Here is a 25,082-nt window from a genome sequence, read left to right as displayed (position 1 = left end):
TGGGGGCTGTAAAGGTGTCCCACCTGGGACACAGGCTGGGCAGTGGGTTGGTTCGCCCCGATCCTCTACAGGTAGAGGCGATGTGGAGGTGGGCTGCCCCTCGAACCAAGTCCAATCCTGTGTGGGTCTGGCCAGCTATGACACTGTGGCCTCCCTGGCAGACCTTACAAAAGAGGGGAAGCCAGACCGGGTGGCATGGCTGGAGCCCGGTGAAAAAGGTTCCACAAGACAACAGAGGCTTTTTTGGTCAGCCTGGAATTCAGGAAACTCTTCGCACTGTGCACTGACGCTGTGAACCCTGGGTTAGGGGCAGTGCTAGTGCCAGACGGGAGGGGGTAACAGGCACCCCACTCACTACTAAAGCAAAAAGCTGACCCTCCACTCAGCAAAGCTATGCTGTGTGATCGTGGAGGAGTGCTAGGCTGCCACCTGGCTGCTCACAGAGTAAAATATGTCCTCTTTGAAGCACTCACATTGCTTTGACAGGGCTGCACCAGCCTAGGGGACCAATTCAAGATGACGTTGTTGGAGTCTAGCAAGACAGGAATTTGACAGGGACATAATTCATATCCAGGGAAAGGAGAATATGGTTGAAGATGCCTTATCGAGAATGGGGAAACCGTGAGATGTGTCTGATGTGCTGACAGGCCAGGTCAGGTCAATAGGTCAATCCACTTGTGTGTGAACACCAAACAAATGCTATGTGAACTAATTCACTCAACGTTCATTTAGTGCAAAGGGAACGTGAACGCTCTTGTCTCCATGTATCTGTCACCTGTCGATTGCTATCCGTTACATTATGGATACCCCTGTACTTAATTAACCCTACATCCCACGCGTGTGTTAGTACTGAGATGCCAGTGTACTTGACGGGTGAACTTCATGAAAACTAAGGCAGGATCGTTGGGGGCTATTCCATTTCCATTTACACAGGGCCTAGCCCGATAATGACGTTTTCCCACCAAACGCAACTGGACCCTTGGAAATGTAAACGAAGAAGGTTGCTAACTGCAAAGCAAGGGCCATCGAGTTCTCGATGGGAATTCACAGGCTCAGTCTGCATTCCTCACGCACCGCCAGCAAAGGAAAGCCCACGTGGGTACAGAACCTCTCAGCTAGCTTTCTGGGTGAAGACGACATAAAAGAGGATTCAAGGAAAGATCCTTCATCTCCCAATTGTTTGGCCACTCACAGGGAAGCCTTCCACATGCAAGACACAGCTCCCCAAAGTTAGTCTGGGTAACCCTGAGAGACTCATGGGAAAAGTCCCAGGCCACCCCATCTTTGCTACCACTTTGGACTTACAAACCTGGGCTCACCTATTAGTGTATTTTATCTGCCTTAACCTCTCAATCGCTCATTTCCTTTTCTGGGCCAATAAACCCTTAGTTAGTTTAGTAGAGAAATCGGCTGCCAGCGTTGTCTCTGGTGTGAGATCGAGAGTATCTGCTGGGGTGAGTGACTGACCCTTTGGGGCTGCGAGTGAGCTAACGTGTTCTGATATTGGTATAGCGACCAGCATCACCAAGTCCAGCGCGTCTGGGTGGTAAGATGTCCCTAAGGGGACCGTCCATGGCTCCATGGTCATGGTAGTGATCCAGGGGTGCACAGTTGTCCATGGCTGGGTGAAATCTAATGACAGAACCACACCCCCAGCTTGGGGGGCCTGCCCTGTTTTCCGACAGTCTGACCGGAGATGGGCACTCGCAGCTGAGAGTCACTCCAGACAGCGGGAAAATCTCTTTTATGGGACAAAGACAAGGGGACCTCGACGTTTCATGGGAGGCTCGTGGGAAGGTAGCACGGAGGAGACAGGAAGGTCCGTGAGAAGCCAGTCACGCCTTTTCAAGAGAACATGAAGGCTATGAAGGACCTGGTAGAGCCAGGCGTCCCAGAGAGTGTGGCCTGACAGGCAGGCTGCCTCCAGGCCACGTGGTGCTCGTGTTTATTCCAGGGAGGAAGAATGAGATACAGGATTCCTGGGAGTGACCTTTCGAGGCGATAGAGAGAGTGAATGAGGTCACATGATGCAAGGACACCCCACAGCAGGAAAGCTGTGCAAACAGCACCTGGCAATGGGATGAAAGGCAGATGGGGAAGAACCTGACTTGCTGGACTGGTGAGGGAGCCTTTACTGCCCCTTTAATGGATCTGGCCAGTGGGGGTAAGGAGGAGACTACTCTGGAGAGCGCGGAGATCTGGGATGGTTTGCGCCCAACTCAAAAGCAGGAGATGCTGGCCCCTTTGATATACCACAGGCAGGGATTCTCCGAGCGGCCAGGTGTAACTGACCAAACAGGGGGCTCCATCAGAGTGCTAGGGCCCTGCCCCCATCCCAGCAGGGTAAGCCGGACTGTCAGGGCTGAGGCGTTTTTCTTTAGTAAGCAGCAGCAGCCACAAACTAAGAGGAGGAAAGTCACATCCCCTCTAAACTACATTAAAACAAGGTCATATGGGGCTGCTCAGAAGGCTCCTGTCCTAACAGCGCTCAGCATCACCAGGAGCAGGTCCTCAAAGAATCAATCCTGAAGCACTTACACGAGAGGAAAGTGATCAGGAACAGTCAGCATGGATTCACCAAGGGTAGGTCATGCCTGACTAATCTAATCGCCTTCTATGATGAGATTACTGGTTCTGTGGATGAAGGGAAAGCAGTGGATGTATTGTTTCTTGACTTTAGCAAAGCTTTTGACACGGTCTCCCACAGTATTCTTGTCAGCAAGTTAAAGAAGTATGGGCCGGATGAATGCACTATAAGGTGGGTAGAAAGTTGGCTAGATTGTCGGGCTCAACGGGTAGTGATCAATGGCTCCATGTCTAGTTGGCAGCCGGTGTCAAGTGGAGTGCCCCAGGGGTCGGTCCTGGGGCCGGTTTTGTTCAATATCTTCATAAATGATCTGGAGGATGGTGTGGATTGCACTCTCAGCAAGTTTGCGGATGATACTAAACTGGGAGGAGTGGTAGATAGGCTGGAGGGTAAGGATAGGATACAGAGGGACCTAGACAAATTGGAGGATTGGGCCAAAAGAAATCTGATGAGGTTCAATAAGGATAAGTGCAGGGTCCTGCACTTAGGACGGAAGAACCCAATGCACAGCCACAGACTAGGGACCGAATGGCTAGGCAGCAGTTCTGCGGAAAAGGACCTAGGGGTGACAGTGGACGAGAAGCTGGATATGAGTCAGCAGTGTGCCCTTGTTGCCAAGAAGGCCAATGGCATTTTGGGATGTATAAGTAGGGGCATAGCGAGCAGATCGAAGGACCTGATCGTTCCCCTCTATTCGACATTGGTGAGGCCTCATCTGGAGTACTGTGTCCAGTTTTGGGCCCCACACTACAAAGAAGGATGTGGAGAAATTGGAGAGAGTCCAGCGAAGGGCAACAAAAATGATTAGGGGTCTGGAACACATGACTTATGAGGAGAGGCTGAGGGAACTGGGATTGTTTAGTCTGCAGAAGAGAAGAATGAGGGGGGATTTGATAGCTGCTTTCAACTACCTGAAAGGGGGTTCCAAAGAGGATGGCTCTAGACTGTTCTCAATGGTAGAAGAGGACAGGACAAGGAGTAATGGTCTCAAGTTGCAGTGGGGGAGGTTTAGGTTGGATATTAGGAAAAACTTTTTCACTAGGAGGGTGGTGAAACACTGGAATGCGCTACCTAGGGAGGTGGTAGAATCTCCTTCCTTAGAAGTTTTTAAGGTCAGGCTTGACAAAGCCCTGGCTGGGATGATTTAATTGGGGATTGGTCCTGCTTTGAGCAGGGGGTTGGACTAGATGACCTCCTGAGGTCCCTTCCAACCCTGATATTCTATGATTCTATGATAAAGAAACAGAGCTTAAGACGGTTAAAGAAAACTTGGTTGGACAGCGTTCTGTCTGGCAAGGAACCACTTCTCAACAGCTGTGAGTGTGAAATCTCTCCTTCTATTCTTTTGCCACTTCTCTATTGTTTTTCTGTAGGGTTTCTGTCTGGTTCTTTGATTGTTTCTGTCTGTGATGTAACTAATTCTGCAAGATTTAAATCAGCTAAGGTGGGGGGGTCTGACTGGGTAAAGAATTGTTTCATAATGGGCTAGGATGGGTGAAAAAGACTGCTTTGTAGCACTTCAGTTTACGGCACAGCTAAGCAGGACCCAAAGTTTTGCTGTACAAACTAGGACCCAAAGGGAAGTTCTCTGGAACGAACCCCAGGGAGTGGGGCGCACTGTATGCTCCGTGTGTACATTCTGTTTTGGTAACTGTTAATAAACAGAGGATAAAGATATTACTATGTAAGGCTCTTTCACTGGTAAAAGGCCCCACAAACCCGCAGAAGGTTACCCCCTGAGCCCTAGGAATGGGGTAAAGGTGGGTGCCTTTCACCTGGAGCCCCAGGAACTGGGAAAGGGTAGGGGTGCCTAAATTAACCGGGTTACGCCTTGAGCCCACATAAGGGTAAAGGTGGGGTGCCCTGGAGTGTGTGGGGAACAGATTTGGTGGAGAATGCAGGCAGTCGAAGGTCTTTTGGACTGAGCTGATATGAGTCTAACACAATAAATAACAGCAGAGTACCTGTGCCTTCCTGGCAGAATGACCTCCCCAGAACAAGAGAGAAAGGGAAGGAAGAAAAGGGACCAGGAGGGCTGGGGGCTAGTTGAGGAGCCACCCTCCTTGCTAAATGGGTAGTGGGATGAGGCCCGTGCCCATGGGGAGGGATGGTTCTGTGAGGACAGCAGGATCGGGTCCAGACAAGCAGGCAAGCAACCGACAGAGATTGGAAAAAGTTCTGGGCATAGTGTCAGGAGTAAGGGAAGGAGCACATGCTGGCACCGTACAGGGATAATCCGTGGAATGGTGATAACTGGGCTGATGCAGGTGTCACTTTGGGAGATAAGTGATTTAAGGACAGAGTTAGAAGTTCACACTACAGAGTTGTGGGGGGGAGGGGGAAGAATTAAGCAGTTGAACTTTGTGGAAATGTTAAAGAGGGAAAGTATTACAGGAAGAGAATTCTTGGTTTCTTTGCAGCCATTCTGAAGGAAAACGGGCCCTTTTCCCAGGGGATTGGTCTGTAAACAATCCATTGTAAATAACTACGGCAGGCAGAGCAACAATCTGATTTCAATTATTTGACTATGAACAATTTAGTCATAATCACTAAAAGAACATAAGGGGTTTCCATTGAAACTTAACTGCCTCCAAACGTCTAAAAGGGAACGTAATCTGTGTACAGCTGTGAAACAATAACTGAAGCAGTGCAAGGGATGTTAAGAAAAAGAGAGAGTGTGTGTGTATAAATAGACCTAAACCGACACTCCTGGTTTGTAAACCCGGGTTTTGTAGGTTTAAGATGGAATTGGTTTTGTTTTTTTTAAACAATGCCACTAAAAATCCATTTGAATCTCTCATTCAAAGCTGCAAAACTGACAGACACTTTTGCCAGACACACTAGTGTGGTTTGGCTTTGGTATTTAGCATTTAATCCTTTGGGTATTTCTATGCTTTATAAAGTTTAATATCGCTTTAAATAAGGACCAGAGGATGTGGCAGGGGCAGCCAGAACCAGGAGAATGGGGAAGAGATTCTGGATCTGCTTTGTTTGTTTGGTAACAAAATAGCAGCTAAGCGCTGCAGGAATGAAATGAGAAGAGTGCCCCTCTGGAGCACCAGCAGGGGTGAGGTGCACACAGCAGCAAAGTTAGGAACACTGAGCCTTAAGGTGGCTCTGAATAATCAGACTGTCCCTTTAATAAGGGTCCATGAAAACTCCGTGAGCACAAAAGAACCAGTTACACCGTATGTAAAAACGGATATGGCTAATATCATGTTATGCAAGTTCAGCCTGTAAACATGCTAGAAATGGTTATTGGGAACACACCTCGTGTTAAAAAGCTTTATGCTAACAATGTTTCTCAGCTATTACTTGTGAATACATACATAAAGCTTGGCACAGCAGGGAAACATTATAGACCCGGTCTGCTGTATAAAAAGGGAAACTGAGGTACACCCCCTCATGAATTTCATGACCGAGCAGTGGGATAATTCCCCCTGCCCATAGAATAAAACACAGGAAAGTGTGGGGGTAGTTCCTCGGTTTGCCTGTAGCCAGAAAGGAGATTTGTAAAAGAAAGGGGCATTTTAAGCAATAATCTGCCGCCCCCAAAGGGGGTAGAAAATTATTATTTTTGTCTTTCAGAACTTCAGGAAAAGCTGGTGCCAGCTGAAAAGCAACCCAGAATACCACAGATCTACTGTTATGATGAAGATTGTGTTGTGTGCGTCTGTCTGTCCTGTGGCTAGCGTTGTGTATTGTGTTAAAAACAGGGGGATACTGCGTTTGGCAGAAAAGGATTAACGAGCACTTTAACGGTGTTGCAGAAGGGCAGAGGCCAAGGAAGGCCAGTCTGTTAGCAGGGAAACATCCACAGCTGGTGATGGCACGTTTACAGGGGTGCGAGGTGATCTGCTGGTGGGAACAGAAGGGCGGACAGAAGAATTTTAAGCCCAAAGTGAAATTACCAAGGGAAAAAGAGGGTATGTGAAAACATTGGTTGCTGAAAAACACACCCAGTAATAATAATCAACCTCCAGCATGTAAGCCCAGCTGAATGCACCTGGGTGTTGTATACAGTTGGATGTAGGGAAAGGAAGGCCATTACAACACCGTCCCTGATTACTATAAGGGGCAGTACAGTAAAGGCCCAGTGAAGGTAGAGCTGCTCTAACACTATCTCAGTGTGAACTTCTCAAGGTTTTTTGACTTGCTTGGCAGCCAGGAGGGGTAAGTAGCCTAAAGAAAATACTCCCAAGAAGTGTACTGGAAACTGCTTTGGGTGGAACTGGATTAGGCGTTCGAGTACTGGATGCTACTAACATGGAGGTATTGGCAACCAAAGTTATGATCCAGCTGAAATATAAGAACTGGGAAAGCCCATCAGTGCATCTTTGTCAAATTAGGAATGAGGCAACAAGTATTTTCTAAAATACGGCCAGTGTGGCAACAGCAAAGTGAAAAAGACGTATTGCTTTTACCAGGGGTGTCATAACCATACAGCTAAGGGTGGAATAAAATCCCTCCTTTACCTGTAAGGGGTTAAGAAGCTCAAATAACCTGGTTGGCACCTGATCAAAAGGACCAATAAGGGAAGAAGATACTTTCAAATCTGGGGAGGGGGGAGGTTTTGTTTGTGCTCTCTTTATTAGAGGGACCAGGCAGGAAAAAACATCTCCTAAAAACCTACCTGAAATGAGCATCTAAGATTACAAAAATTGTAAGTAAAGGCAAGGAAATGCATTAGCTTATCTTTGGTTTTAGTTTGTGAATTTTCCCTATGAAAGAGGGAGTTTTATTCCTGTTTTTTGTAACTTTGAAGCTGAGCCTAGAGGGGAATCCTCTGTGTTTGAAATCTTTTCATTTACCCTGTAAAGTTACCTTCCATCCTGATTTTCCAGCTGTGATTCTTTTACTCCCCCCCCCCCCCCCAAAAAATTCTTCAAGAACCTGATTGATTTTCAGTGTCCTAAAAACCCAGGGGTTTGGTCTGTGCTCACTTTGTAACCAACTGGTTAGTATATTATTCTCAAACCTCCCCAGAAAAGGGGGGTGAAGGGGCTTGGGGAAATATTTTGGAGAAACAGGGACTCCAAGTGGCCCTTTTTCCTGGATTTTTGTGTAAATCACTTGATGGTGGCAGCAATACTGTCCAAGGACAAGGAAAGGATTTGTGCCTTGGGGAAGTTTTAACCTAAGCTGGTAGAAATAAGCCTAGGGGGTCTTTCATGAGGGTCCCCACATCTGTATCCCAGAGTTCAGAGTGGGGAGGGAACCCTGACAAGGGGCTATGGAAACAATACAAGAAAATGTGTCCTTAGCATTAGCCTGTACACAGGCCCAGGAAATAAGTCAAGAATTGGTCATCCAAATGGTTTGGGAAGGCATGCGAGTAAATTTGCCTTTGGAAATAAAAAAGTTGTTGTGGGAAAATGTTACAGAAGGGGAGACACAATTAATGGCGTGGTGGAAATTGGTAAACTTTACACTAAACAAAGAGCAAATGGTTCTATGAGCATATGTAATAACTATGCACCCCAGTCTCACGACTGATATATATCCAGTGGTACCTGTAGGAATCCAGCTAACAACAAATCTGGTTATGTATTCTGCTGGTCACTAGTCCTGGGCATATAAATAAAACCAGCAATGGAAAACTACTGACATGTTTCAGTGTGTGGCCCATAAAAATTTGGGATGTGTGTGAGAGGATCAAAATTTACAAGAAAGATCAATGTTTCTATGTTAAGGACAAAGGAACCCAAAGATGTACGTTTGATACATTCACTGAACAGAAGTCAGCTGTTGTATATGCAGGAAGGGGATGTGTATGCGTTAGAAGTCATTGTCCAATGGTAGTAGTAGACGATAACAAATTGCATTTTATGACTTATTTAGTTAATAGATGTTTTTGCAATATTGCCAAGATTAAAAGTTGTGATTTTGTGGACTATGTACCTGTATGGACTGTAAACTACTTGAAGCTTAAACCACGATTGTACCACAGTGTAACGCCTGTAACCTCAGGCATGAATAGGACCATAAGAAAATTGCTGGTTCAGCCTATGTTACATTCGCATTCACAAGATATTGCACAGACAGGAGAACAACCACACATTGAGGTACGACATGATAATACAGAAATCAGCCGTGTACTGAAAACTACTGCAGATTCGGGACACCACTCCTGGGGGGACACACTATTCGGGTGGCCACCTTCTGCAGCTGGTGTGCTACGTATCATGGCTCACCCCATTGTGGTGATCACTGGAATTCAGCTGGCTTTGTTAGTGAGCATAGTAGCTGCAGCCTGCTGGATGAAGAGAGCTGCTCAGGGATACACGAAGCTGGCATCCAAGTCAAGGATGCAGGCCCATGCTCAGCAGGTCTGAGGGCTGGATTTCTGGAGAAGCAACGGCGGCTCTGGGAAAAGGGGCATGAAGCGGGGGGGGGGGGGGGGTGCGGCTGTAATGGCTGAGCCGTTTTTCTTCATAAGCGGCAGCAGCAGCCACGAGCTACAAGGCAGAAAGTCACAGCCTCACATTCCCTCCAAATCGCATCAAAACTGCGTAAGATCCGGCTATTCAGAAGGCTCCTGGCTTAACAATACCCACCACCACCAGATAAAGCAGCAGACATTAAGATCCTTAAAGAAAACTTTGACAGCATTCTGTCTGGCAAGGAGCAACTTCTCAACAGTTATACTTCTAAACTGTCATGGGATAAGATAAGGGGGAAGGGCCTCTTATGGATCAGTGACTGGTTAAAAGATAGGAAACAAAGGGTAGGAATAAATGCTCAGTCTTCAGAATGGAGAGAGGTAAATAGTGAGGTTCCCCAGGCGTCTGTACTGGGCCCAGTCCTAGTCAATGTATTCATAAATGATCTGGAAAAAGGGGTAAACAGGGAGGTGGCAAAATTTGCAGATGATTCAAAACTACTCAAGATTGCTGTCTGCCTGGGACTTAACTAAAAGCTACAAAGGGACTCACAAAACTGGGCAACAAAATGGCAGATGAAATTCAACGTTGATAAATGCAAAGTAACGTACATTGGAAAACATCATCCCGACTATACATATAAAACGATGGGGTCTAAATTAGCTGTTACCACTCCAGAAAGAGATCTTCGTGTCATTGTGAAGAGTTCTCTGAGAACATCCACTTAGTGTGCAGCGGCAGTCAAAAAAGCAACCAGTATGTTAGGAACCATTAAGAAAGGGATAGATAAGAAGACATAAAATATCATGTTGCCTCTATATAAATCCATGGTACGCCCATACCTTGAATACTGCCTGCAGTTCTGATCCCCCCCCATCTCAAAAAAGATATATTGGAATTGGAAAAGGTACAGAAAATGACAGCAAAAATGATTACGGGTACAGAATGGCTTCTAGAGAAATTAATCAGACTTCAGAGTAGCAGCCGTGTTAGTCTGTATTCGCAAAAAAACAAAACAAAACACAGACTGGGACTTTTCAGCTCGGAAAAAGAGACCACTAAGGGGGATATGATAGTGGTCTATAAAATCATGACTGGTGTGGAGAGAGTGAATAAGGAAGTGTTATTTACTCCTTCTCGTAAAACATGAACTAGGGGTCACCCAATGACATTAACAGGCAGCAGGTTTAAAACAAACAAAAGGAAGAACCCATCGGGACTGGGACAGACCCAGCTGGATGGTGCGGAGACTGACCAGGCCCGAGGGCCCTGAGACCTGCCTGTGCTGGCTTCAGATGTTCAATAAACTCCAGTGTTAGGCTGGCTGACAGTCACTGCAGGCTGGAGATCGGGGGACATCGCTCCCTCTGGGTGTGGGGGCCCCGAGCAAGTGGACTCCCTGAGGGTGCCCATGGCAAGAGACAAGCATGCTGAAGGCTCAGTGAGATGTGGTCCGAGGAGGTGGAGGGGGCAGCCTTCACGGAAGGATGTCACACTGAAGGAGGTTACTCCCAGGGACCGTAGGGAGCTGAGAGCGCACGGGGCCCGTGAGTCCATGACAGTTGCATAACTAATTTTGCAAGATTTAAAGTAGCTAAGGTGGTGGGGTATGATTGATGTGACAAGCTATACCTCGGGGGGAGCGCCCTGGAACCCCCATATTCATCATTTAGATATAATTGCGATATTGCATATTAAGTATGCCATGTGAGGTATGGTTCTATCTCAATGCTTCTCAAACCGTTGGTTGCGACCCCAAAGTGGGTCGTGACCATGTTTTAATGGGGTCCCCAGGGCTGGCATAAGACTTGCTGGGGTCCGTGTCAAAGCCCAAGCCCCACCACTCAGGCCTAAAGCCAAAGCTCTAGGGCTTCAGCCCTGGGTGGCAGGGCTCAGGTTACAGGTCCCCCCACCTGGGGCTGAAGCCCTTTGGGTTTGGCCCACCTGTGCCAGGCAGCTGGGCTTGGGTGGGCTTGCGCTTTGGTCCCCCTTCCTGTGGTCACGTAGTAATTTTTGTTGCCAGGAGGGGGTCACGGTGCAATGAAGGTTGAGAACCCATTATCTAAATATGTGTATCATTAGTGCATATGAAATTATGAGACTGTGAGGTATGGTTGTCACTGAACCATGCTGTGAGTTGGGCAATCTCCCAGATATTAGCTCCCCAAAGACAACAGCAAGGAAAGTAACCAGCGCCCGGGCGGGTGTCGAACAACCATCAACCACCATCATCCAGCAAGAAGAAAAGGAGGACTTGTGGCACCTTAGAGACTAACCAATTTATCTGAGCATGAGCTTTCGTGAGCTACAGCTCACTTCATCGGATGCATACTGTGAAAATTGCAGAAGACATTATATACACAGACACCATGAAACAATACCTCCTCCCACCCCACTCTCCTGCTGGTAATAGCTTATCTAAAGTGATCGTCAAGTTGGGCCATTTCCAGCACAAATCCAGGTTTTCTCACCCTCCGCCCCCCCACAGACAAACTCACTCTCTTGCGGGTAATAGCCCATCCAAAGTGACCACTCTCTTCACAATGTGTATGATAATCAAGGTGGGCCATTTCCTGCAGAAATCCAGGTTCTCTCACCCCCTCACCCCCCCTCCAAAAACCACACACACAAACTCACTCTCCTGCTGGTAATAGCCTATCCAAAGTGACCACTCTCCTTACAACCTGCATGAAAATCAAGGTGGGCCATTTCCAGCACAAATACAGGTTCTCTCACCCCCCCCCCCCCCACAAACTCACTCTCCTGCTGGCAATAGCTCATCCAGCAAGGGAGCTAGGATGCAATGACTCACCTGCATGAGGCCACACCAGGGGGATTGCTCAACCTTGCCTGGAGACTCAGCAATGCCCCACAGACATGCCTGGACTTGTGCTCTCCAAGCACATGGACTAAGGGTATGAAACCGACACAGGGGCCCCATTCTGGGCCTTCCTCCTTCTCCCACCTACCCTGCAAGCAACAAGCAGCTTGGTTCGGTGCAACCCTGTTGTCAGCGAGTGCTCTGTTACACTGTCACTAAACCGGCTCACAAACCTCTGGTAATAGCTGGCCAGACCAGGAAGGGATTGGACCTGCGTCTTGGTTCATGGGGAAGGCCAGCTCCCAATGGAGCTGGCCTGCCTTCAAAGGGTCATAGAATCACAGAACTGGAAGGGACCTGGTGAGGTATCTAGTCCAGTCCCCTGCACTCGTGGCAGGACTAATTATCTAGACCACCCCCAACAGGTGTTTGTCCCACCTGCTCTTAAAACTCCCCAGTGATGGAGACTCCACAACCTCCCTGGGCAATTTATTCCAGTGCTCAACCACCCAGACAGGTTGGAAGTTTTTCCTAATGCCCAACCTAAATCACCCTTGCTGCAATTTAAGCCAGTTGCTTCTTGTCCTATCCTCAGAGGTTAAGAAAAATAATTTTTCTTCCTCCTCCCTTTAACAACCTTTTACGTACTTGAAAACTGTTCTCATGGCCCCTCTCAGTCTTCTTTTCTCCAGACTAAACAAACCCCGTGTTTTCAATCTTCCCTCATAGCTCACGTTTTCTAGACCTTGAATCATTTTTGTTGCTCTTCTTTGGATTCTCTCCAATTTATCCACATCCTTCCTGAAATGTGGTGCCCAGAACTGGACACAATACTCCACTTGAGGCCTAATCAGTGCGGAGTAGAACAGAAGAATTACTTCTCGTGTCTTGCTTACAACACTCCTGCTAATACAGAATGATGTTTGCTTTTTTTGCAACAGCGTTACACTGTTGACTCATATTTAACTTGTGGTGCATTATGACCCCCAGATTCCTTTCCGCAGTACTCCTTCCTAGGCCGTCATTTCCCATTTTGTATGTGTGCAACTGATTGTTCCTTCCTAAGTGGAGGACTTTGCATTTGTCCTTATTGAATTTCTTCCTAATTACTTCAGGCTATTTCTCCAGTTTGTTCAAAATTATTTTGAATTTTAATCCTATCCTCCAAAGCACTTGCAAACCCTCCCAGCTTGGTATCATCCGCAAACTTTATAAGTATCCTCTCTATGCCATTATCTAAATCTTTGACAAAGATATTGAACAGAACTGGACCCAGAACCAATCCCTGCAGGACCCTACTCGTTATGCCCTTCCAGCATGACTGTGAACCACTGATAGCTGCTCTCTGGGAATAGTTTTCCAATCATTTTTTGCACCCACCTTATTGTAGCTCCATCTAGGTTGCATTTCCCTAGTTTGTTTATGAGACGGTCATGCCCGACAATATCAAAAGCTTCGCTAAAGTCAAGATACACCACATCTACTGCTCCCCGCCCCCCAATCCACAAGGCTTGTTACCCTGTCAAAGAAAACTGTCCGGTTGGTCTGACACGATTTGTTTTTGACAAATCCGTGCTGACTGTTACTTATCACCTTATTATCTTCTAGATGTTTACAACCAAGCCCACTGCCCACCCTGTGTCCTAGGTGAGGTACCTCTGTGGCCCCTGGCTTGCATGTGGACACCTGGCCTCTCTAAGCCTCTGCAGTACAATTCCCACATGGCTCAGAGGGTCCGGCCAGGAGTCCCTAAACATAGCCAAGTTGTCGACATAGGACCTGGAGAAGGTCTGTGATCCTTGCAGCACCTCCTTGACAAGCCTCCGGAAGGTGGCTCCCACATTAATTAACCCAGAAGGCATAACCCTAAACTCCTAGACGCCGGGCTCCACTCCAAAAGCCGACTCTGTCTGGGAAGCACCCAAAAGGGAATTTGCCAATACACTTGAGGCAAATCCAGAGTGCTTCTGAATTTTGCACCTCCCGTTAGATCCAGTAGGCCCTTTATCAAGGATGTGGAGTACGGGTCAGGTCAGGTGACGGTGGTCACCCTTCCAAAATCCACACACAAGGTCATGGGTTTAGGCTTTTTAGGTATCTTCACCATTGGAGATGCCCAGGGGCTTTTCAACTCAGTCACCCCCTTCCGGCGTGTGATCCACCTCCTCCTGAATGCATCTTTTTGTCGCCCCTTTGGCACTGTTACCTGCACACTCTAGAGCACCCACCCTTACCCTTCCGTGGGCTCAATGCGTAACCCAGTTAATTTAGGCACCCACCCTTACCCCGTTCCTAGGGCTCAGGGCGTACCTTTCTGCGGGTTTGTGAAAGAGCCTTACACAGTAATATCCTTAACCTCTGTTTATTAACCGTTACCAAAACAGAGCGTACACGCGGCGCATACAGTGAGCACCATTCCCAATAACGCAGACAGGTCTTTCTTGGTGGCCAGTCAGGGTTAGATCATCCAGGGACTCCAGTTTCCTGCACGGTGTGATTGGTAAGGTGTTGAGATCTGGCAGCTCTGATCTTTGGATCTGTGTCCTGGACTTGGTTCTGGAGAACTTCCCTTTGGACCCCAGTTTATACAGTGAAACTTGGGTCCTGCTTAGCTAGACCTTCACCACCAATTGTAAACTGAAGTCCTAGAAGGCAGTGTTTTTCACCCATCCTAGCCCCTTACGAAACAATTCTTTACCCAATTGTGACGGGATCCCATGGGACCGCTATGCCCCCTGAACTCTCTCTAGCCTGGGACTGTGGGACTGCTGTGCCCCCGAACTCTCTCCAGTCTGGGCAGCCTCTCACAATGCCCTGCTAGTGACCAGCAGCAAACCCTCCAGGCGCTGTGATCACTCAGCACAACCGCATGTGGATCCCCACACCCGGCTAGATTGCATGAATGCTCCCAGAGCCACTCCTGAATCACACCGAGAAAGGCACCAGCCAAATCCCCCCAGCTCCCAGCACTGTACCTCAGGAATATACAGTCTTGCACTGCTCAAGACAAGCAATGCAGATTTATTAATTGGTTCCCCACTTTATCAATGGAAAGTGGATGTACACCAGCCTTTGCAAACCTGAGCAGATTTACCACACGCTTTATACAAACTCACTGGTAAAGATAAACAGTAAAAGATAGATTTTAAGTGATAGTTACCAAAGAAAACAAAATAAGCGAACAAGCTAAATCTTAAACCTGTAAGACACTCGGCAGTATTTAGATCAAGCAGTTTTCTCACCCCACTGGATGTTAGTTCATAATACACAGGTTTCAACCTTGAAACCTGGGCCTGTCCCCCTTGTTGGAGTCTTCAGTCTTCTGAGCAGTCGGATGTGGAAACAGGCCACACCAAGGGGAAACGAACTGTAGCGGCAGACAGGGCCCGGGGCGTATTCAGGAGGGTCAGTGACACCCCTTCCCACACCAGTTTTGCACTGGGGGTGTGATGGGGGCACAGCAGGTGCCAGCTCAGCCACGGTCCCCAAGTCGCAACTGAACACTGACAAATGCCTGGCTGGGGTCAGTCTGGTTCTGGGGGTTAGTGAGGACAGGTGTTTGGCCTTGGGTAGCCCCAACGGCCATGCAGAGCCTGCTTCTCATAGGAAGCTCTGTCGCCTTTGGGAACTTCTGACTGGCACTTGTATGTGTGTGGCCCAGCGTTACTTGGGGAGTAACTCCCTGCTTTCCTTCCCTGCTTAATAAACCGTAGGTGGCTTGTCGTAGGACTGGCTACAAGCATTGTCTTTGGGGTGAGATCTAAGGTGCAACTGACCTGGGGTGAGTGAGCACAGGGAGTAACTGGCTCGTTGCTGTGATTCGGGAACAGACTGGAGCACCCCGAGAGGCTGTCCGTGACTCCATGGCAAGGCTGTTTCGATGCCGGAGGAGCTTATAGTCAATACTTGGTTGGTGAAACGTTAAGTACAGAACTCACAGTGCCTTTGAGGTTTGGGCCCTGGTTCTTAACAGTCTGCCCTCAGAGTGGTACCCATGCTCGAGTCACTGCAGACCAGCCTGACAGGCAGGAGTCCTGGCTCCCAGTCCCTCCCATCCCCTCTTCTGACTCATTAGACCCACTCCCATCCCAGAGCCTGGGAAAGAACCCAGGAGTCCTGGCTCCCAGTCCCCACACTCACTCTTGTTTTCTGTCTGCATCCGCTCATGTGTTTTCTGGATGTTGACTAGGTTGTGCTCACTCCGCGACCGCTCCTCCTGGGGGCACAGAGGGAAGAGGATAAGGGGTGGGGTCCTGTGGCTCCCTGTCACAGAGAAGGGGCAGGTGGCCCCAAGGCCCACCTCCAACCAGAGGAGATGGTTCCCCTAAGATGACACCCTCATCCCAGTGTCCTCTGGGGCTGGTGGGGCTGCCCAGTCAATCCCAGAGGAAAACAAGAAGGCATCCCACTTCTGGAAGCCCCGGGGCAGGCTGGGAGGGCCCCCCCCAGCCCCGGGGCAGGCTGGGAGGGCCCCCCCCAGCCCCGGGCGCCCGCCAGCCCGGGGGCCGCATTACCTGTGTCTGTTTGATGAGCTGGTGCAGCTCTCCCAGGAGCTCCGCGATGCGCGAGTCAGCCGACACCAGAGCCATGGTGGCTGCAGGGGAACGAAGAGAATTAGCCACTGGAGTAGCCCCCCCTCGCCACCCACTACAGAAACTACCCCCAAATCTCAGCCCCTCCCATGCAGACTCCCATGATCCTCAAGGAGAATGGGGGGGGAGGGGGAGGGAACTGATGGAAGCTGCAAGAATGCCCTGGGCAGGAGAAGACAGAGAAGAAGACGCCCGGCGGGCCCTGGGGCCGGGGCAGGAGCGGGGGTGGGGGGGGAGACGACGCCCTTGGAGGGCCCTGGGGCCAGGGCAGGAGCGGGGGGACGACGCCCTTGGAGGGCCCTGGGGCCGGAGCTGGGGGGGGGAGACGACGCCCTTGGAGGGCCCTGGGGCCACGGGGGGAGACGACGCCCTTGGAGGGCCCTGGGGCCGGGGCAGGAGCGGGGGGCGGGGGGGAGACGACGCCCTTGGAGGGCCCTGGGGTCGGGACAGGAGCGGGGGGGAGACAACGCCCTTGGAGGGCCCTGGGGCCAGGGCAGGAGCGGGGGGCGGGGGGGAGACGACGCCCTTGGAGGGCCCTGGGGCCAGGGCAGGAGCGGGGGGGAGACGACGCCCTTGGAGGGCCCTGGGGCCGGGGCAGGAGCGGGGGGGAGACGACGCCCTTGGAGGGCCCTGGGGCCGGGGCAGGAGCGGGGGGGAGACGACGCCCTTGGAGGGCCCTGGGGCCGGGGCAGGAGCGGGGGGGAGACGACGCCCTTGGAGGGCCCTGGGGCCGGGGCAGGAGCGGGGGGGAGACGACGCCCTTGGAGGGCCCTGGGGCCACGGGGGGAGACGACGCCCTTGGAGGGCCCTGGGGCCGGGGCAGGAGCGGGGGGCGGGGGGGAGACGACGCCCTTGGAGGGCCCTGGGGTCGGGACAGGAGCGGGGGGGAGACGACGCCCTTGGAGGGCCCTGGGGCCGGGGCAGGAGCGGGGGGGAGACGACGCCCTTGGAGGGCCCTGGGGCCGGGGCAGGAGCGGGGGGCGGGGGGGAGACGACGCCCTTGGAGGGCCCTGGGGCCACGGGGGGAGACGACGCCCTTGGAGGGCCCTGGGGCCGGGGCAGGAGCGGGGGGGAGACGACGCCCTTGGAGGGCCCTGGGGCCGGGGCAGGGGCAAGACGACGCCCTTGGAGGGCCCTGGGCAGGAGCGGGTGGGGGGGAGACGACGCCCCCGGAGGGCCCTGGGGCCGGGGCAGGAGCGGGGGGGGAGGAAGACGACGGGAGGCAACTTCAAGTGAGGGGAAGAACTCCCGCCTTTTTTGCCTCCCAAAGGCGCATGCGCAGCTCAAGCAGCTTGAGGCGCCTTTCCTAACGTCCAAGGGGCCCAGCCCGTGACGCACGCGTACATTCCGTCTCGCGCCAATCCCGCCACCTGGGGCGCATGCGCATTCTCCATGCCGCGGCGTGCTTTGCTTCCGGCGCATGCGCGCTGTCTAATTTACATGCCGCCCTCCCGCCCCCCGCGGCAGCCGCGGCCTCTGCCTACGAAATCCCTGAGGTCGACCGCTCCCGTGGCCGGAGTCCCGCACTCGCCGCAGGGGCACCGTACCGAGGCCGGACGAGGACCGCGGGAGGTGCTGGCGACAGCGCTGAGGCTCCGGGGCGGCGCAAGGCGAAAGGCACGCACTACGCATGCTCGCGGTAGTGCGGCGCCTCATGGGACGTGTAGTTTCCGGGCGTGCGAGGGGATTCCGACGCATGCGCCTTTTTCTCCCCCCTTGAAGGGCGAGATGGGAACAAGGGCGCGTTGCCTCTTGGGTTTGTAGTTCACACCGCCACGTCCGCGCATGCGCACGGTTCAAAAAGGCGCCTGCCAGGCCCTGGGCGCCATCGACCGTTGGAGCACGTGACCCGTCCCGTCCCCACAGCGCTCGGTCCCTGGGCCTGGCCCCGCCCCCTCGGGGGGTCGAGTGACCGGCCGCGTCATGCTCAGTCCGGGGGGGCGCCTGGCTCGGGGGGGGGGGGGGGGGGCAGCGCCGGGGGCTCTGTGCCCGAGGGGCGGCTGGCTGGGGCGGGGGGGGACGACCGCGGGGCGGCTGGGGCGGGGGGGGGACCGCGGGGCGGCTGGCTGGGGCGGGGCGGCTGGCTCGGGGGGGGGGGAGGTCGGGGTTGGCTGGCTGTGGCGGGGGGGGGAGGTCGGGGCGGCTGGCTGCGTGTAGCGGCGGGGGGGGAGGTCGGGGTTGGCTGGCTGTGGCGGGGGGGGGGAGGTCGGGGCGGCTGGCTCGGGGGCGGTGGGGGGGGACCGCGGGGCGGCTGGCTGCGTGTGGCGGCGGGGGGGGGAGGTCGGGGCGGCTGGCTCGGGGGCGGGGGGGGGGAGGTCGGGGCGGCTGGCTCGGGGGCGGGGGGGGGGACCGCGGGGCGGCTGGCTGCGTGTGGCGGCGGGGGGGGGGAAGGTCGGGGCGGCTGGCTGTGGCGGGGGGGGGAGGTCGGGGCGGCTGGCTCGGGGGCGGGCGGGGGGACCGCGGGGCGGCTGGCTCTGGCTCCGGCTCCGGGCGAGCTGGGGAACAAGGACACTGAGTCAGCAGCTGCCTCTGCTCTCGGCGCTGTGCGTCTTGGGGCCCGGCCAGCGCCCGGCGCAGGCGGAAAATCCCCACCACGAGGCCAGTTAGGGGGGTCCGGACCTCGACGCCCACTGAGTCCCCAAAACACAACACCCCCCCAGCCGGGCCAGAACTGCGGGGCGGGGGTGAGGGGCGGCGGCAGAGCTGGGGGGGGCTGGGCTGGGCTGGGCTAGCAGGGGGCTGCGGGTCGGGAGTGAGGGGCACCGGCGGGGCTGGCAGGGGGGCTGCGGGGCGGGGATGAGGGGCACCGGCGGGGCTGGCAGGGGGACTGCAGGGTGGGAGTGAGGGGCACTGGCGGGGCTGGCAGGGGGGCTGCGGTTCAGGAGTGAGGGGGGGCGGGGGGGGGCTGCGGGTCGGGAGTGAGGGGCACCGGCGGGGCTGGCAGGGGGGCTGCGGGGCGGGGGTGAGGGGCACCGGCGGGGTTGGCAGGGGGGCTGCGGGGCGGGGGTGAGGGGCACCGGCAGGGCTGGGGGAGGGGGGCTGCGGGGCGGGGGTGAGGGGCACCGGCGGGGCTGGCAGGGGGGCTGCGGGGCGGGAGTGAGGGGCACCGGCGGGGCGGGGGGGGCTGCGGGGCGGGAGTGAGGGGCACCGGCGGGGCTGGCAGGGGGGCTGCGGGGCGGGGGTGAGGGGCACCGGCGGGGCTGGCTGGGGGGCTGCGGGGCGGGGGTGAGGGGCACCGGCGGGGCTGGGGGAGGGGGGCTGCGGGGCGGGGGTGAGGGGCACCGGCGGGGCTGGGGGAGGGGGGCTGCGGGGCGGGAGTGAGGGGCACCGGCGGGGCTGGCAGGGGGGCTGCGGGGCAGGAGTGAGGGGCACCGGCGGGGGGGGCTGCGGGGCGGGGGTGAGGGGCACCGGCGGGGCTGGCAGGGGGGCTGCGGGGCGGGGGTGGGGGGCACCGGCGGGGCGGGGGGGTGTGCGGGGCGGGAGTGAGGGGCACCGGCGGGGCTGGCAGGGGGGCTGCGGGGTGAGGGGCACCGGCGGGGCTGCGGGGCGGGGGTGGGGGGCACCGGCGGGGCGGGGGTGAGGGGCACTGGCGGGGGGGCTGCGGGGCGGGGGTGGGGGGCACCGGCGGGGCTGGCAGGGGGGCTGCAGGGCGGGGGTGAGGGGCACTGGCAGGGGGGCTGCGGGGCGGGGGTGAGGGGCACCGGCGGGGCTGGCAGGGGGGCTGCGGGGCGGGGGTGGGGGGGTGTGCGGGTGGGAGTGAGGGGCACTGGCGGGGCGGGGGGGGCTGCGGGGCGGGAGTGAGGGGCACCGGCGGGGCTGGCGGGGGGGCTGCGGGGCGGGGGTGGGGGGCACCGGCGGGGCTGGCGGGGGGGCTGCGGGGCGGGGGTGAGGGGCACCGGCGGGGCTGGCAGGGGGGCTGCGGGGCGGGGGGGGGCACCGGCGGGGCGGGGGTGTGTGCGGGGCGGGAGTGAGGGGCACCGGCGGGGCTGGCAGGGGGGCTGCGGGGCGGGGGTGGGGGGCACCGGCGGGGCGGGGGGGTGTGCGGGGCGGGAGTGAGGGGCACCGGCGGGGCTGGCGGGGGGGCTGCGGGGCGGGGGTGAGGGGCACCGGCGGGGCTGGCGGGGGGGCTGCGGGGCGGGGGTGGGGGGCACCGGCGGGGCTGGCGGGGGGGCTGCGGGGCGGGGGTGAGGGGCACCGGCGGGGCTGGCGGGGGGGCTGCGGGGCGGGGGTGAGGGGCACCGGCGGGGCTGGCGGGGGGGCTGCGGGGCGGGGGTGGGGGGCACCGGCGGGGCTGGCGGGGGGGCTGCGGGGCGGGGGTGAGGGGCACCGGCGGGGCTGGCGGGGGGGCTGCGGGGCGGGGGTGAGGGGCACCGGCGGGGCTGGCAGGGGGGCTGCGGGGTGAGGGGCACCGGCGGGGCTGGCGGGGGGGCTGCGGGGCGGGGGTGGGGGGCACCGGCGGGGCTGGCGGGGGGGCTGCGGGGCGGGGGTGAGGGGCACCGGCGGGGCTGGCGGGGGGGCTGCGGGGCGGGGGTGAGGGGCACCGGCGGGGCTGGCAGGGGGGCTGCGGGGCGGGGGTGGGGGGCACCGGCGGGGCGGGGGGGTGTGCGGGGCGGGAGTGAGGGGCACCGGCGGGGCGGGGGGGGCTGCGGGGCGGGGGTGAGGGGCACCAGCGGGGCTGGCAGGGGGGCTGCGGGGCGGGGGTGAGGGGCACCGGCGGGGCGGGGGGGGGCTGCGGGGCGGGGGTGAGGGGCACTGGCGGGGGGGCTGCGGGGCGGGGGTGGGGGGCACCGGCGGGGCGGGGGGGTGTGCGGGGCGGGAGTGAGGGGCACCGGCGGGGCTGGCAGGGGGGCTGCGGGGCGGGGGTGGGGGGCACCGGCGGGGCGGGGGGGTGTGCGGGGCGGGAGTGAGGGGCACCGGCGGGGCGGGGGGGTGTGCGGGGCGGGGGTGAGGGGCACCGGCGGGGCTGGCAGGGGGGCTGCGGGGCGGGGGTGAGGGGCACCAGCGGGGCTGGCAGGGGGGCTGCGGGGCGGGGGTGAGGGGCACCGGCGGGGCGGGGGGGGGGCTGCGGGGCGGGGGTGAGGTGCACCGGCGGGGCTGGCAGGGGGGCTGCGGGGCGGGGGTGAGGGGCACCGGCGGGGCTGGCAGGGGGGCTGCGGGGCGGGGGTGAGGGGCGCTGGCGGGGGGCTGCGGGGCGGGGGTGAGGGGCACCGGCGGGGCTGGCAGGGGGGCTGCGGGGCGGGGGTGGGGGGCACCGGCGGGGCGGGGGGGTGTGCGGGGGGTGTGATGTCAGTGTTGTTTTGCTGGCGAGCCATCACGCGCTCGGCTCCTTCCCCCAGAGGCGGGGGGTGGGGGGATGATGCAATCCTGGGTGCGGTGGCAATAAAAGGGGGGCCGGCGTGGGGTGGAAAACAAGTGCGGACGGACGGACGGACGCTCCCTGCACCAGGCACAGACGTCCCAGGAGAGAGCCATGGCCGGGGCCCTGCTTGAGCCCCACAAGCTGGTCCCCACCCCCTTCGAGGGGCAGCACTTCGACCCCTACGACTACTACAGCCTGACCGAGCGCTACAGCAGTGAGTGCCCCCCACGCTGTGCCCCCCACTCCTGCCCCACAGCTCCCCGCAGTCCTGCCCCGCAGCCCCCTCAGCCTGCCGGTGCCCCCCACTCCCAGCCTAGGTTCTCCTGCTCCCTGACCCCACACTGGGGCTGTTCTCCCCGGGGCTGTGGGGTTCCCTGCTGTGTTCCGGATCCCTTCTCCAGTGGGACTGGAAATGGGGAGGACGGAGGCAGGGGGCTCACAGCCTCCTCTCTGCCCCTCTGCATGCGCCCCCCAAGGGTTGTGCGGGAGGGGGCACAGGGGCTTTTCTCCCCCACTCACCTCCTCTGACGAAGTGGGACTGTTCTTAATGTTTCCTCTGAACACTGTGGGGGTGCCTCAGTTTCCCCATGGCCGTTCTTAAGTCTCTAGGTGGGGGGATAAGGGGGTGTGATTGCAGAGCCCTAGTCCAGGGGTTCTCAGGCTTTTGTCCTGGTGACCCCCTTCATCCTGACACACTAAAAGCACTTTTGAATATATTTAACTCCATTATAAATGCTGGAGGCAAAGCGGGGTTTGGGGTGGAGGCTGACAGCTCACGACCCCCCCCCCCGTAGTAACCTAGTGACCCCCTGAGGGTCCTGACCCCCAGTTTGAGAACCAACTTCTCATGGCACTGGTGGGTGCTTGTGCCCCCAGGCTCTGCCCCATTCCAACCCCTTCCCCAAAGTGCCCACCCCCTCCCTGCCCCTATTGGGCCCCTCCCCAAATCCCCGCCCTGGCCCCACCTCCTGCCCCCTCCCTCCCCCCCACGGCTTGGCACTTGAAACAGCTGTTTGGCAGCCGGAGCTCGGGGGAGGAGGCGGAGGTGAGCTGGGGCGGGAGCTGCCGGGTGGAGACGGGATGTGGGGGGCTCCAAGGGAAGCTGCTCCATGCCCCCCCCCCCCCGCAGCGATATCCCCATCCACACAGATGCCCCGCAGGAGTGGCAGCCATCCAGCCCTGGAGCACCCACGGTGTCGGCGCCCCTGCCCGAGAGGGCCAGTGCGATGGTGTCTGCACAGAGTCTCCTGGGCCCCTCCCCTGCAAGGTGCCAGCTGAAGGGGCTGGAGAACAAAGGGGTCCGGGGCCGGGAGAGACAAAGGCCCGAGGGTCAGTTTGGAGCTGGCTGGGGAAAGGGAGGGAGGCCTAGGCGAGGGTCTGGGCTCCCCACCCCCCAAGACGGACCTGACTGAGGCGTCCTGGTCTCTGTACCTACAAGCTCTGTTGGGGCCTGTCTCCTTCTGTGTTCCTGGCTGGCTGTGAATCACAGGAAATGGGGGGCAGGGCCCTGACTCCCCGACACTCCGTGACACCCCCTTCTCTCCCCGCAGTGCCGGGCGGGTGCAGCCGGAAGGGCCGCTCCAAGCGGGAGGCCGCTGGGAACACGAACCGGCCCAACCCTGCCGGCCACGAGCGCAAGATCACCCTGAAACTGCAGCGCTCCGAGCGCCGGCGTGGCCAGGAGTGAGCCCCACGGTGAGAGCCGCCCCGGGCTGGACAGGGGGAGGGGGGCAAGGTGGACAGGGGAGGGGGGTAAAGGGGGGGCCAGGCGGGGGGGCCAGGTGGGCAGGGAGGTAAAGGGGGGCCGGGCAGGCAGATGGTTGCCACTCCTGCTGGGCATCTGTGTGGATGGGGATATCACTGGGGGTGGAGCAGCTTCCCTTGGAGCCCCCCCCTCACATCTCGTCTCCCCCCCAGCTCTGAACCTCCCAAGCGAACCTGGTTCCAGACTCAACGGCAACGCCACACGGACACAGAGACTAGCCGGACGGACGCCCCCTGCCAAGATGGCTGACGCCCAGCGGGGAGGGTGGCGCCAGGCGGCCATGCTGAGATTCCTGCCATGGCAGCCCAGGCCTCTCGTAACAGGCCCCCCTGGGGAGGAGCGGTGAGGGGGCCCTAAGCAGCCTCGCTGGTGGGGGGGTGATTTGGCTCATTGCCAGCGGGGAAGAGAGGAGGGAATTGTGGGGTGAGGGTGAAGGGGGGGGGCACAGAGGGGGTAGGTCTGTTTCTTCTCTCTCTCCCCCCCCCCCCCCCAATAAAGACACTTAACATCTGCATGGCTGATGGGGCTTTGCCTGGGGGGAGGGGAAACCAGCCTCTCAAGAACGGGGCAGACAGGGCCATGAGGGGGGCTGCTCCCCACGGAATGGGGGACATGCCCCTCAACTCCCCCATGGGCCCCTGCGGCTGGGGGGTGCCTGGGGCCCACTGAGCCCTGTGGGGGTGGTAGAGGGCAGGTACAAGACACTTATCCTAGTGGAGCAATTAATGCTGCAGCTGCTGCTGGGGGCCCCCAGAGCCCCCCAGGGGCCAGGGGATTAGAGGGCCTGGATCTGGGAGGCCCAGCTGGGAAGCAGCATTGGCACTGATGACATCACTTCCTGTCACGAGGGGGGCCATCTTAGAACTCACGCCAAGGGGTGCAGCATCGCTTCCTACTGCTGAGCTCGGCCACGGCCCATCAGTGGGGCAGCCCTTTTGAAAGTCATGGCAGGCGATTTTCCCCCTCCCCACACACATGATTTTAGGGTGACCCTGGGGCTGCCCCCAACTAGCTCGGGGAGGGTATAACAGAACTCCCAGGATCCTTTGCAGCTGGGGGGGAAAGAGGCTCACAGCCTATTAACTGTAGGGAGGCCCTCATAGCTCCGCCCCCAGGGAGGGGTTCAGTGATAACCGTGCCCCCCCCCCCGGATGGCTGTCAGTCATGTGCTGAAGGCACTAACTGGGGGGCTCTGCCCCCTCTGTAGTGTGGTGGCTGGTGCTGGCTATACCAACCAATCAGAGGCTCACGGGTGTCTGGAGTCATCCAATCACGGACAAGGGAGGACCCAGGGGTGCATCCCAGGCCAGCACAGCTGTGGGTGGCCCCATCCAATCACAAACAGCACCTCTCCAGAGCTAGCAGAATCGGCCAATGAGAGATGAGGGGGCACAGGCCTCAGACATGCCACCCAATGAGGGGACAGCACACCCAGCTGCAGGTGACATCTCCCAGGAGTGCATCCTGCCAGCCAATCGGGCTCCTTGAGGTGCTGGCCCAGCCAATCAAGTGCAGAGTGAGCAGAACTGTCCAGAGAGGAGGGGCCCCCCCAGCACTGGGGGTGGCTGGCAGGGA

The 25,082-nt window shown here is 57.6% G+C and overlaps 2 protein-coding genes across 3 annotated transcripts in view; one reads left to right on the top strand and one right to left on the bottom strand.

Moving 5' to 3' along the window:
• The window catches only part of SGF29 (SAGA complex associated factor 29), a 30,643-nt gene extending 12,562 nt beyond the window's left edge, over positions 1–18,081 (bottom strand). Inside the window, exons 1-3 of one of the 2 annotated variants that reach the window (XM_074956715.1) lie at positions 17,931–18,081; positions 16,306–16,385; positions 15,932–16,007 (exon numbers count right to left, since the gene is read on the bottom strand). In XM_074956715.1, coding sequence (XP_074812816.1) covers positions 15,932–16,007; positions 16,306–16,385; positions 17,931–18,081 — 307 coding nt within the window. Of the gene's footprint in view, positions 1–15,931; positions 16,008–16,305; positions 16,386–17,727; positions 17,811–17,930 lie in introns of those variants that run through there. The other variant, XM_074956716.1, reaches the window with a different exon arrangement.
• Positions 18,082–21,766: 3,685 nt separating this feature from the next.
• Positions 21,767–23,927, top strand: LOC141988417 (nuclear protein 1-like). Its single transcript, XM_074954192.1, has 3 exons — positions 21,767–21,956; positions 23,293–23,437; positions 23,660–23,927. Exons 1-2 carry the CDS (start codon positions 21,854–21,856, stop codon positions 23,427–23,429), a joined length of 240 nt encoding a protein of 79 aa, XP_074810293.1. The 5' UTR covers positions 21,767–21,853; the 3' UTR covers positions 23,430–23,437; positions 23,660–23,927.
• Positions 23,928–25,082: the final 1,155 nt, after the last annotated feature.

Source organism: Natator depressus, chromosome 6 (genome assembly GCF_965152275.1).
Source record: "Natator depressus isolate rNatDep1 chromosome 6, rNatDep2.hap1, whole genome shotgun sequence".
NCBI lineage: Eukaryota > Metazoa > Chordata > Testudines > Cheloniidae > Natator > Natator depressus.
Note: the sequence above shows the minus strand (reverse complement) of the source record. Positions and strands in the feature narration are given on the sequence as shown.